This window comes from Microcaecilia unicolor, chromosome 11, assembly GCF_901765095.1.
Source record: "Microcaecilia unicolor chromosome 11, aMicUni1.1, whole genome shotgun sequence".
In the NCBI taxonomy this organism is placed as follows: Eukaryota; Metazoa; Chordata; class Amphibia; order Gymnophiona; family Siphonopidae; genus Microcaecilia; species Microcaecilia unicolor.
The window spans coordinates 112,758,011-112,771,107 of NC_044041.1; the positions used below are offsets into that span (position 1 = coordinate 112,758,011).

Here is a 13,097-nt window from a genome sequence, read left to right on the forward strand (position 1 = left end):
GAAGAGATTCACCCAAGGTAGTATACAGCAGGTACAGTTTAACATAAAACTTATTGTTCTTGATTAGCATGCAGTCTAAACCAGAGTATAGTACATCACATGTAATTCAACAGCACGCCAAGTAGAGATGCTGTTTATACTTGTACACCGGTAGAATCTTGTTAGCGTCGCAGTAACTTGAAGGACATCATACAGAAAAATACAGCATAAGCAGTTTCAGTTCACAGAGGAGATATGCTACAGACTCTTACATACCTGATGGAGAGAGGAAAAGGGCACAGCAGAGAGCAAGGCAAGCCAATAAAAAGAGTCCTATAAGACAAAGGGAACTGGACATGTGCTCTAAAAGAACCTATTACAGGGAACTACAGGATTGCAGGGATTTGTAGTTCAAAGGCATGACCCAATTCCCTGCCTCCATGCAAATGGGAGCAGAACACTTACAATTTTATTAACAGCATAACAATAGTACAAAGACCAAATATAAGCGTAAGTACAATCAATGAGGTAAACTTGGAAATGGCAAATTAAAACCTAGTAACAGGACTAACACGATACAGTATCAGACATTATAAACATTTAACAGCACTGTAGAACAATCATAGAACAGAAACATGATAAATGTCAGTGCAATACAAATGATATCATAATAGTCAGTATGGAAGAACGTTCAAATAATATAGACACAATATGATGTCAGCAAAATACCGATAAAGGCCCACATTAGGACATTCAGATAACATAGATATGATGCTATTGCTGTTCCTAAAACACAGTGAAACATCTTACTATGTAGCCAAGGGCTAAGTGCAGTTGAGATATATAGATGGGGACAAGATGGGTAGTACAAAGTCAATTGGGATAAATAGATGGGTTGCTAAACCAAAGGCAAATTGCATATACAGTTGAATAAGATATGAGGGACTGGTCTAAGTTATAGGATGTGCAAGTCCAGGTGCGGAGTAAGTGGATAGTTAGTCACCACATATAGGGCTTGGGAGAAGAACCAGTGCAGGGGTTACTCCTGAGATTTCACTGGCGGAGATCACATTGTTCAATTTCTTTTGACGAGGGTACAGATAGTGATGCTCCTTGAGAGATTTGTACAGTCTTTTCTTAGGAACATAAGAAGAGCCATGCTGAGTCAGACCAAGTTCCATTGAGCCTGGTCTCCCACAGTGGCCAGTCTGGGACACAAGTACCTGGCAAAGGCGCATACAGAGAAAATGACAGTAAAAAAAGGAAATTATAGGATTTTTCAGGTGAAAGGAGGAGGAGGAGGCAGTGATGGGATTGTAAGACAGAGGAGAAAAAGATGACCATGTGGAGAAAAACAAGGAGAAAACACAGACACTAAACAAATATGTTTGCTAAGTGTTAACCAAAGAAAGGACTGAAGAAGGACCCCAGTAGTTGACAGGAGAACATATGTGGTAAAGAAGTAGAGGGCACATCATTTACAAATGGGAGAGTTCCCACAGACTAGTAAAACCAGGGCTTTTTTTGAGGGGGTACTTGTGGGTACTAAGTACTGGCACCTTTTCCATGGTCCCCAAGTTTTAATGAAAGAGCTCAGGTTCTACACACAAATTCTGCCTTGTCATAGATTCTGTGACTGGTTGCAGGGGGCCTGGCTATTGTGCGGTGGGTCCCTCAGTGATCACCCCATCCCTGAAGGGTGGCCTGGCATTTGAGTACTGGCACCTTTTCGCTAGAAAAAATGCAGTGAGTAAAACTGAAAGTGGAGAACGCCATGGGGCTGGATGAGGTATATGCAAGGATAATAAGGGGGCTCAGAGAGATTCTGGTGGGTCCGCTGAAGGATCTTGTCAATTCATCTTTGGAGATGGGAGCTGATATTTATTTATTAGGATTTCTTTACTTGCTTTTTGAAGGAATTCACTCAAGGCGGTGTACAGTAAGAATAAATCAAACATAAGCAACAGACAATTACAATAGTAAAAATATTCAAATAACAATACAAAGTATGGCATAGTATACAACTTACAATGTCAGCACAATATGTAATAAAATACTTTAATAGACAGTGTAGGGTACAAGCAAAGATGGAACATATAGATAGGTAAGAGAGTAAGAGGAGTGAGAAAATAAGGTGACTAATTTAAAGAAAGTTGCACATGAGGTCAGAGAAGTGATTAAATATTATCTCAGATAGGGTAGGAGTGGATACTGTACTATACTTTACCATGTATGCACCTTAATGTAAAATCATTTGTAATTCTCTACCCGGAAATGGCGATCGCCATTACGGCATAATGTAAGCCATATTGAGCCTGCAAATTGGTGGGAAAATGTGGGATACAAATGCTACAAATAAATAAATTAAATAAATAAATAAAGATAAACACATCCTGCTGCAGTATGTGCATCCCATCTCACTACTTGTGTGTGTGAGACTAACAGGTTAGTTACTTAAAGGCCTGGATGAAGAGCCAAGCTTTCCCCTGCTTCCTGAAGCAGAAATAATCTTGTGTTAAGCAGAGGAGAAGTAATAGGGGGAGGTTGTAAAGTGTAGGTTGCTTATCACCAGCTGCTGGAACTCAGAGGGAGGCGGGGAGGACCCTGGAAATCGGAGGGAGGGGGGACCCTTGAACTGCGAGGGAGGGAGGGAGGGAGGAAGAGGGGGGACCCTGGAACTTGGAAGGAAGGGGGGACCCTGAACTTGGAGGGACGGGGGACCCTGGAACTTGGAGGGAGGGAGGGGGACCCTGGAATTTGGGGGGAAAGGGGACCCTGGAACTTGGAGGGAGGGGACGACCCTGGAACTCGGAAGGAGGGAGGCATGGAGGGGGGACACGGCCCTGCAACTCGGAGGGACGGAGGGAGGGAACGGCCCTGCAACTCGGACAGAGGGAGGGAGGAAGGGAGGGTGAGAACACATTTAGCCTAACAATCCCTTTCAAAACATTAATTGCAGAAAGGGTATACCTTGCTAGCGCCCGTTTCATTGGTTTCAGAAACGAGCCTTTTATCCTAGTTGACTAGTAAATAGTTTGGAACATTACAATTGCATGTCCTTGGAATTTGATATCTTTGAACTTGTGGTTGTGATGACTTCCATTCCTCGTTTGGTTGTGTTTGCAGTTTTTTTGTGGAAGACTTTTGGTTCTTCTTTTTTTTTTTCTTTTTGTTTTTATGAGTTACATTCCATTCACTAGGTCAAAACCAAATGAGCAGGTAAAAACAGAGGATGATGTTTGAATATACAAGTGAATCACAGATTGCATTGAAGATATGAAGGGGAAGAGGGAGTGCATAGCATTTATCACTCCACTGGGAACTGGAACCCTCTCTGTACTGCCTTCTCCATCTACGGCTCCACTGTAATGTAATCTGGGATTCACTTATATCAAACCCTACCTGCTCATCTCTTCAGGACCAGCCCTTCAACCAGGAGGACTAGGCATCCACCTAGGGCAGCAGTGCAATGCAGGCGCTGGTGGCAAAGACGGCAGCAGAGCTTTCCTTTAAAGCCATCATTGGCAGGCCTTTGAGCAGCATGCATGTGTGGGGCTTCTGCACAGATTGGATGGTGGCAGGAGAAGCAGGGAAAGGAAGAGGGGGAATGCAGGACACCTTTGGGAGGGGGAGAAAGGAGAGAGATGCTGAACACCATTGAAGAGGAGGAAAATGATGCTGGATACCATGGAGGGAGGAAGGAGAGAGTTGTTGGACACCATGAGGGGGAGAGGAAGGAGAGAGATGCTGGACACCATGGTGGGGAGATGCCTGACCACTGGGGGGAGGAAGGAGAGAGATACTGGATACCTTTGGGGGGGAGAAGAGAGAGATGCTGAACATCTGGAGAGGTGGGTAGGGAAGGAGGAATACTGGAGACCTGAGGGAGGGTTAGGGAAAGGAAGAGAAGGGGAGAGTCTGGACTACAGGTGGGGCTGGGCAGGGACTGAAGGTTCGCCTAGGGTGTCAGATACCCTTGGGCTGGGTATCTCCAATCCCATTATGAATGGAGAGCTCAGTTTGTTTTGCTATGCTATCAGTGCTAAGGTGACACAGCAAATTATAAATTCAGCTGAATAAAGTTAGATACCATATGTTCATGTACATTATAGAATATGTGTCTGCAACGTATCCTAGTATTCTATAAAATCCTGCGTGTAAATGTTTTTATAGAATGAGCAGACAACGCCCACAACTGTGGTGCCTAATTTTCAGTTATAGAATTGCCCTCAAAGGGGTTGATATTCAAAGCAATTTAACCGGCTAGCTTCTGGCCAGTTAAATCGACTGTTCTGGGCTAACCACTAATTTGTAGCAGCACAGCCAGTTGGTGCCAAGGAAAATAACTGTGGGGTGGGTGTGGGAGGCAGGGGGGCTTAGGTTGGTTGGGGGGACCAGTGGCGTATCTACCTCAGATGCCAACCAGGATGGCGCACACACCCCTGATGGAGCACCCCCTCCTCCGAGCAAGGGGGTGAGCGGAGCACGTGAGCGGCTGTCGGCTCTGCTGGTCCCCTGCCCCAGCAGACGTAGGAGAGGGAAACCAAAGTATACTCTCACAGAAGCAGAGAACAAAAGCACAAGGAACCTTCAAGATAGGGGGCATCAACTCAAATTTATTGGACAGACCTGACATGGTCTGTGTTTTGACAAAATTGCCTGCTTCAGGGGTCTTAAAAAAGTACACAATGTCCAAAAATTGCATGAAATAGCAATGAGACAATGCTCAATCTGAAGATGTCAAATAATTGCCACAAAGGACACCTGAATTATTAATATCAAACCAAATTTCAATAGTACACAGCTGTGAACCAGCAGAGTTCCTTCTCTGGAACAGGAAGTTGACGTCAGAGGGGGTAAGGGACTGGCAGAGCCAACAGCCACACGCCTGTTCCACGCAGCCCCTTGCTGCTTGCACCCAGGGTGGACCATCCCCACCACCTCGCCCTTGGTACGCTAGAGGGGAGACAGTTTGGGCTTAGTACGGGGCATTTCATGGTGCTTGAGGTAGCTTTTGTTGTTGAATCTGTATGAAGTTACTGTATTCTTCTTTTTGCTTACTGGTTGCTTGTTTTTGGAAGAACAACAACACAAATTTTTTTTTCAATAAAAATTGATTGATACAAAAAAAAAAAGAAAAGAAAAGAATCGATTAGCGCCAAACTGAAAACCGGCTATTTTAGGGGCGTTCCAGGGGCGGAGTCAGCACTTGGTTGGTTGAGTGCTCATATTTAGCATTTAACTGGCCAGGTTAACCGCATAAATAGGCCCATATAAAAGTCAGTCCTATCTTGCACTTAACAGACTATATGTTAGCCAGCTCTGGAAACCAGGAAATTCAATGTCAGTGCCTGGACATGGCCCTGCATTGAATTTTCAGGTTTAATGCTGATGGCGATCATCAAAAAATTGCCACCGGCTGAATATCGAGCCCAAAATGTATTGGTGGTCCAATAAAAACATGTCACTTTATTGAAGGAGAACACTGGAATGAGAGGGCATAGGATGAAGTTAAGAGGAAGTAGGCTGAGGAGGAATCTAAGAAAATTCTCTTTCACGGAAAGCGTGATGGATGTATGGAATGGCCTCCTGGTGGAGGTTGTGGAGACAAAGACTGTGTCAAAATTCAAAAAAGCATGGGACAAGCACATAGGATCCCTTGGAAAAAAGAGGAGTTAGAGGTTACTGAGGATGGGCAGACTGAATGGACCGTTTGGCCCTAATCAGCCATCATATTTCTGTGTTTCTTATATATTGTTTTTGGTTTATTTACCATTGTTCTGTGCAGTAAAGCATTTGATACTGTCCCTCCTAGGAGGTGCATAAATAAATTGAGGAGGGTAGACTCTGAGGTGGCAGACAGTGAGGAGGGAAGGTTGAGCAATGGACAGTAGGGATAGTGGTTAATGGAATTTACTCTGATTATTTATTGGTGGAGTGCCTTAGAGATCCAGTCTGAGACTGGCTCTTTCCTACATCTCCGTGAGTGATCATCTGTGTAAGTTCAAATTCTGCCCCCTCCCCCCAAGCAAGATTTTGTAGGGACCCCTAGCAGCAGCCCAGTCCTCTTCTCATCTGGGAGTAGGGGAAGAGTTCCCTTCTGAAGATCCAGAAGTGTGGAGGGCAGTGGCCGCATTCTGGGAGGGGGGGGGGGTGTCAGGGACCTAGAAAATGAATGCTGGGGTGTGGTTAGGAAGGATGTGGTCTGAATAGGTTTACCATATGTCCAGATTTACCTGGACATGTCCTCTTTTTGAGGACATGTCTGGGCGTCTGGGTGGGTTTTGCCAGTCCGCCCGTTTGTCCAGATTTCTGGACAAACTGGTGGGTGGGCGGTGGGGCACACCTATCCTAGCCTCCCCTCCCCTCCCCTTACTTACTATCTACTGCCCTGGTGGTCTAGTGACCTCTTCGGGGAGGAAAGAGCCCCCTTTTTCCTGCCCGGAGCGCTGCCCTTGCCCTGCATCCTGTTGCTGTGTGACGGTCTCAGGATTCAAAATGGCAGCCGAGACTTGAAGCGGCCTCGTGAGACTTCAACTCTCGGTGGCGATTTTGAATCCCGAGAACGTCACAGCAACAGGATGCAGGGCAAGGGCAGCGCTCCGGGCAGGAAAGAGGGGGGGGCAAGGCCGTCCATAAAGGACGTGTTTGTTTTGGGGGTTTTTTAAAAATGCTTTTAATACAGGGGGGGAGCGGGGAGCAGCGGCAACCTCGGGCGGGGCGGGGGGGCAAGGCTGTCCATAAAGGACGCTCCTGACGAGCGTTTTTGTCCCCCCGCGATTTATTTATTTTTTTTAACATTAGTTTTTTTAAGCCGAGCAGCCCCAACGAGAGGTACAGACCTCTCGTTAGCTTTCCCGGAGTTTTTCAGCGTTATGGCAAGCGGTAAACTTTGATGCATCTCATTTCAATAGGGTTTCTACACAATTTGCTCATCTGCATTCCGTTTTCGTTTGCTGCTACCATCGTCGGAAAAAGGTATTTAGTGCATGCCAGGGTTTACTATTTTCTCGTTAATGGCTTGTTATTGCCTTGTTATTGCTGGTGGCGGGAGGCGGGGCTGGTGGTTGGGAGGAGGGGATAGTGCTGGGCAGACTTATACAGTCTGTGCCCTGAAGAGCACAGGTACAAATCAAAGTAGGGTATGCACAAAAAGTAGCACATATGAGTTATCTTGTTGGGCAGACTGGAAAACTCTTTTTATTGGAAAAAACTAAAAACAAATAACATACAAATCAAAAACAAGCCCCTAGCTATACACGGTCCTCCTATCTATGTACACCCCCTCCCCCTCCTCAATAGTACAGTGGAAACTGTTTATTAGAAAGACCAAAGAAAAAAACCGGACATGCAAATCAAACCCCAGGCTCCTAGCTAGACATGGTCTGCCTATCTATGTACACCCCCTCCTCAATAATACAATGGATCAACCCCCCCCCGACCCCCCCCCCCGACCCCCCACAACCCCTTCAGACAACTGGCACACAATCCCCTGGGAAGCATGTCCCCTCATGGCGGCTTAAGCCTCACGTGTCTCCACCACCTCGAAGCCACCCCCACCCCTTTTTCCACCCTTTCCCACTTCGCCGCTTCCTGCACCGCCCTTACCACATCCCAGCTGACTACCTCCGCCGGCCGGACCTCCTGGTACAGGGACACCCTGCAGCGCGCCATCCAGAGGCAGTACCGCAATATCACCGAAATCAGAAAGCGTGTTACCGGATCCCCGCGTCCCTCTCCACCCTCTGGGCCATACACCCAGTCCGCATAGCTGTAGTTGCGGAAACTGGGGATCTGCAGCAACGAGGAAACCCGGTCAGAGACCTGGACTGTAAATGGGCACCTCACCAGGAAATGCTCCATCGTCTCTTCAGTTCCAGCACATTCCTCCCGTGGGCACCCTCTATCCCGCACATTGCAATATTTCAAATTTCCTCGGACGTACAGTCTACCGTGAAAGGACAGCCACGCCAGGTCTTTATACTTCACCGGGATGCGGTTCGAAGCAATCAACCGTAACCCCTGCTGCATCCGTGGGGCCGGCGCGTCCCTCAGCGCCAGAGGAGCTGAGAACACCTGCGCCCGTACTCTGTCCATCCAGACCCCCCGTTGTCCTGCCTTCACCTCCCCCACCGTCAGCCCCCACACCCTCACCAATTTCACTAGGGTCTTGCAATAACTCACCCCCCCCCGGAGCCCCCCTTCGCAGTGCCACTACCCTCCCCCCCTCCCGCCATAGGTCCCAATATCTCGGCCACCACTGCAGGACACTCCTAGCCCACCCCGGTGGCTCCCGCCCTACCGCCCTTCCCAGATTGAACTGCAGGAACAAAGCGCTGAAAAACAGGACTGGGTTTATCATGCCCACCCCCCCCTCCCTCCTAGGCAGATAGGTAACATTCCGTTTTACCGGATTCGTCCTGTTGCCCCAGAGCAGCTGGAAGAACACCCCATACAAGGCCGCGTACCGGCTCTCCGGCAGCAGGCAGATGTAACTGACGAACAGAAACAAAGGAACTAAGTGTGCCTTGATGAGCTGTACCCGCTCCCCCATGGTCATTTTCCACCCCTTCCATCTATCCACCCTCCCCTTCACTTCTTGGAGACACCTATCCCAGTTGTAGAGCCTATAATCCCCCTTCTCGAAGTATATTCCCAAGACCCGTATACGTTCCACAGCTGTAGGAAACCTACCTCCCAACTCAAATTGCAGCCCCTGATCCCCAACCCACAGGCTATTGGACTTTTGAAAATTGACCTGCGACGCTGTTGCCTGCGAGTATTCCTGGATCAGGTTCTGCAATCTACCTCCCTCCCTCTGGTCCGCTACCCACACTGTAACGTCATCTGCATACGCCACGACCCTTAACTGGTTATTGTCCCCCACCTCCACCCCTTCCAGCCCCTCCGCCCCCCCCTTCTCCAGCCGTCTTATAAAAGGGTCGATGGCGTATGCATACAACAGCGGGCTGAGTGGGCACCCCTGTCGGACCCCTGCCCCTACCTCAAACCCCTGCCCTCTCCACCCGTTAACCAGGGGAAAACACCCCGCATGCCGATAGAGTAGCTGTAATTGCTCTATCCAACCCTTCGGAAACCCATAGCGCTCCAGAATGCTCCATAGGACACCCCACTGCACTCTATCAAACGCTTTTTCCTGGTCGAGTGTTACCAACAGCCTACCATGCCCTCCCACTCTACTGCGTTCTACCCCCTCCCGCACCCACGCTGCAGCTTCCAAGACCCCTCTCCCTTTAACCCCACATGCTTGCGAGGCTGCTAGCAAATCCCCAGACACCTGCCTCATTCTCTGGAATAGCATTCGCGCGAAGATTTTTCGATCCGTATTAAGCAGTGCTATAGGCCGCCAGTTGGCCAGCATCGCCGGGTCCTTCCCCTTACTTAGTAGGATAAGAGCCGCCTCTGTCAAGGAACTAGGCAAGGAACCCTCCAACTGGGCTGCCCCCCATACCCTCACCAGGATCGGCACCAGCTGCTCCTTAAAGGCCTGGTAGAACTCAGTTGTTAGCCCATCCGGCCCCGGCGAGGTCTTCCTGTGGAGCGCCCCGATGGCTTCCTCCACCTCCTGTTCTGTCCACGGGTTCAAGAGGGCCTGAAGCTGGGGTCCCCCGTGACCTATCCCCGGGGTTCCTTCCACATAACACTCCATCTGCTCCATATCAATCTGCTGGGCTGAAAGGAACGCCGCAAAGTGGTCCCTCACTGCCCCCAGAATCCCCTCCTTGGTGTCCTGCAGGACCCCCTGTGCATCCCGCACCCCCTCCATCACCCTGCGCGCCCTCCGCTCCCGGCAGCATGCGAAGGGGTCCGGGCTACACATTTTCCCGAAGTCCCGCTCATACACCAAGGAGGTGTAGCGGTTGTACTGTACCTGCTCCAGGAGTGCTTGGAGATCATGTATTTCTTCCTCCCTCCCCCCTTGTGAAATCAATGTGTCCCTCTTTTTCTTTATTGCCATGCCCAACTTTGTCCTTTCCCTCCCCTCCCTTCTCGCCTGTCTGAGAAAGAATCCCCGCGTTCGTCTTTTCACTGTATCCCACCACTCCCCCAATGACTGAAATGCCCCCTGCACTGACACCTGATCTTCCAAAAACCGGCGGTACTCCTCCCGCACCTGCTCGCTACCTAACCACTTTAAATTTAGTCGCCATAACCCCCTCCCTGGCCTCTGCGCTGCCGCCCCCCCCACCTGAAGGAGGACCATGTGGTGGTCTGAAAAGTCCACGTCCACGGTTCGTGGACCCCCAGACAAACCCCCTTCTTTACCAGGAATCTATCGATTCTACTTTTACACTGCCCTCGAAAGAACGTGAACCCCTCCTGTTCCTCACAGAAGGCCACATGCGCGTCTACCAGCTCCGCCTCCCGCATGATCCCTGCCAGCCTCACCCCGTCATAGCCCACCTGTACCGATCGTCCCCCCACTATCCTTTTTCCGCAATATGGTGTTAAAATCTCCCCCCCAGACTACTTGGCGCGAAGTGTATAGGTAGGGCTTGATCTTCCCAAAGAGGAGCACCCTTTCCTTCTTGCTTTGGGGCCCGTACACATTCACCACCCTCAGTGCTCTATCCTCCCAAATCGCATCCACAACAAGACATCTCCCCACCCCCAGCTCCACCACTCGCTGAATATTCACCCGGTGGGACTTAAATAAGATCCCCACCCCACCATACCTCTCCCCCGCCAACCCCCACACCGAGGGACCCCACTTCCAGGCCCGCCTTGCCCGCCTGATCACCTCAATGGACCGCAGCCGAGTCTCCTGGAGCAGGAAGCAATCTGCTTGGACCCTCGCGAACCAGTCATACGCTAAACCCTGCTTCTTCGGAGAGGCGATGCTGGCCACATTCAGCGTGGCAAATGTCAACACTAAGCCTGCCATCCTCATTGCGAGTCACGGGTCTGCTCACTCCCAACTTCTTTCCTTATCTCCTGGGATACCCCCTTCTTACCCTGAAGCAGGTCCTCTGCTATGCGGTCTACATCATCCCCTGCCAGATCCCCCTCCCCCCCCCTGCAGCCGTCCTGTCTGCACCTTACCCCCCCCCTCCCCCTTTCTTCCTTCCTTTCTTCTTTGCTCTATCCGGACCCACCCCCTGATCCCTCCCTCTCCCCTCTTCACCCCCGCCCCCTACCTCCTCCTCCAAGTCCTCCACCTCCCCCAAGTCCTCTAAGTCCTCCAGATCCTCCTCTAGCTCCACTCTGTCCCCCCAAGCCTGCACTTGGGCCTTCACCACCTGCCCGGCCCCCTCAGCTTTCCTCTTACTCCCCTTTCCCCTCCCTCCCTCCCTTCCCTCTTCCTCCTCCCTCACCCCTCCCCCTCCCCCCAGAGCCTTCCCGCCCTTCTTCCTACCACCAGTACCCTCCTCCAGTGCTTCCTCATATTTCCGTTTGCCCTCTCCAATCCCCCCTGCCGCCCCCTCTTCCTCCATTAACTCCACCTCTTCTCCTTCCCCCTGTTCTTCCTCCTCCCTCCCAACCTCCCTATCCTCCTCCTCCTCCTCCAACACCTGAAATCTGTTCCCCCCCCTCTTCCCCTGCAGCGACCCCTCCCTGCCCACCCCTACTTTCCCCCCCCCTCCGAAACTTCCCTTTCCTCTGTGGCACTTGTACCCACTCCCCCTCTCCCCCCTGCTCCACTCCTGACCCAGCCCCCTGCCGCCCCCCCTCCTGCATCCCCTCCTTCTCCCCCCCTTGCCCCTCCCTGCCTATCACCCCCTGCCCTATCCCCTCCTCCATTACCCCCCCTCCCCGTCCCTTCCCCCACATATCCCACTCGTTATGGGCCGCCCTAGGGCAGTTCCGATGTGCATGGCCTAACCCGCCGCAGAGGTTGCACCTGATCGCGGTGCAGTCCTCTGTGGCATGCTGATCCCCGCATCTTCCACACTTTACCACTGGGCATGACATGCTGAAGTGCCTAAACGAACCACATCTGAAGCACTGCCGCGGCTGCCCCTTGTAAAAGCACAGTATCCTGTCACGACCGATAAAGGCAGCCGAAGGAATGTGCTGGACCACATGGCTCTCCTGTCTCAATTTGACCAGGGCTCCCCAACCTCCTGCCCAAACCCTGCTTGGATCCGGTAACTTTGTAAGTGGGGATCTCAGCTCCGCGTACCTCTGTAGCCAGTAGGCTAAATCTGCCCCAGAGATAGACTCATTTCTCACGAGCAGGGTGATCTGCACCAGGTCCGGCTTGCTGACTGGAATGGCCCTGAGGTCCCGCCACTCCCCCTTTCCCCTCACCCCCTCGTACCTTTCCCAGAATATTTCCATCCCCCTCTGGGTCATGAAGCTCAAGTCATATTCTGGGATGTTGATGGGGTGTATACACGCGTAAAAGTCCTCGGGTATAAACCCCATCCCCATCACCAGCCTCAAGACCCGATCCCTGGAGGGCATTGCCCCCTCCCCTATCCATTTGAGCTGTACCACATTTCGCCGCTTAGGCAGCTGTCCACCCCCTGTCCCCGCTCCCCCCCAACCCCTCCCTGGGCCCTCAAAACCACCCGATCTCCCCCCCTCCCTCCTTCCCCCTCCCTGGACTACTGCCGCAAAGGACTTGGACCCCAGCCCCCACCGCCCCCCCTCCACACTTGTTCCAGCCCTTCCCTCTGCCTCCCCCCCTTCTGTCCCTCTGCCCCTCCCCTCATCCCTCTCCCTTCCTCAATATCCACCGCCCCCTCCCCCTCCCGTTGTCCCCCGTCCCCTTCCCTCTCAGACAAACATCCAGCAACGTCCATAGTCAGTTCTGCGGCTTGGGCTGCCTCCAACTGATTGTCCTGCCCATCTCCACTTCCTGGAACGTCCCTGCTCGTCCCTGCCACTGCAGGCTCCAGCCTCTGGGCTAATCGCCTCCTCTCCTCTGTCTCCTGGCGATACTCTGGCACCTGCCCAGTCAGGTCTGCAGCTGGCGATACCAGACTCCCTGCTCGCTCTGCCCCCGAACTCCCTCCAACCTCCGGCACCAGGAGCGAAGCCTCCGGAACTCCGCCGCTCCCCTTGGCTCCTCGCTCCCAGCCGTCCTGCTGGCAGGTCTGCTCCACCACCCGCTGCACATCTGTTAGACTTGCCATGTCCACTTCTGTAGT

The 13,097-nt window shown here is 51.5% G+C and overlaps 1 protein-coding gene across 9 annotated transcripts in view; it reads left to right on the forward strand.

Annotated features, from left to right (window-relative positions):
• LOC115480240 (sodium/calcium exchanger 1-like) overlaps positions 1 to 13,097 on the forward strand; it is a 144,382-nt gene that overhangs the window by 64,414 nt on the left and 66,871 nt on the right. Inside the window, exons 3-4 of one of the 9 annotated variants that reach the window (XM_030218769.1) lie at positions 2,440 to 2,452; positions 4,579 to 4,616. The exons of 7 other annotated variants lie outside the window; for them this stretch is intronic. In XM_030218769.1, coding sequence (XP_030074629.1) covers positions 2,440 to 2,452; positions 4,579 to 4,616 — 51 coding nt within the window. Of the gene's footprint in view, positions 1 to 2,439; positions 2,453 to 4,578; positions 4,617 to 5,185; positions 5,196 to 13,097 lie in introns of all 9 variants that reach the window. One more of the 9 variants, XM_030218768.1, reaches the window with a different exon arrangement.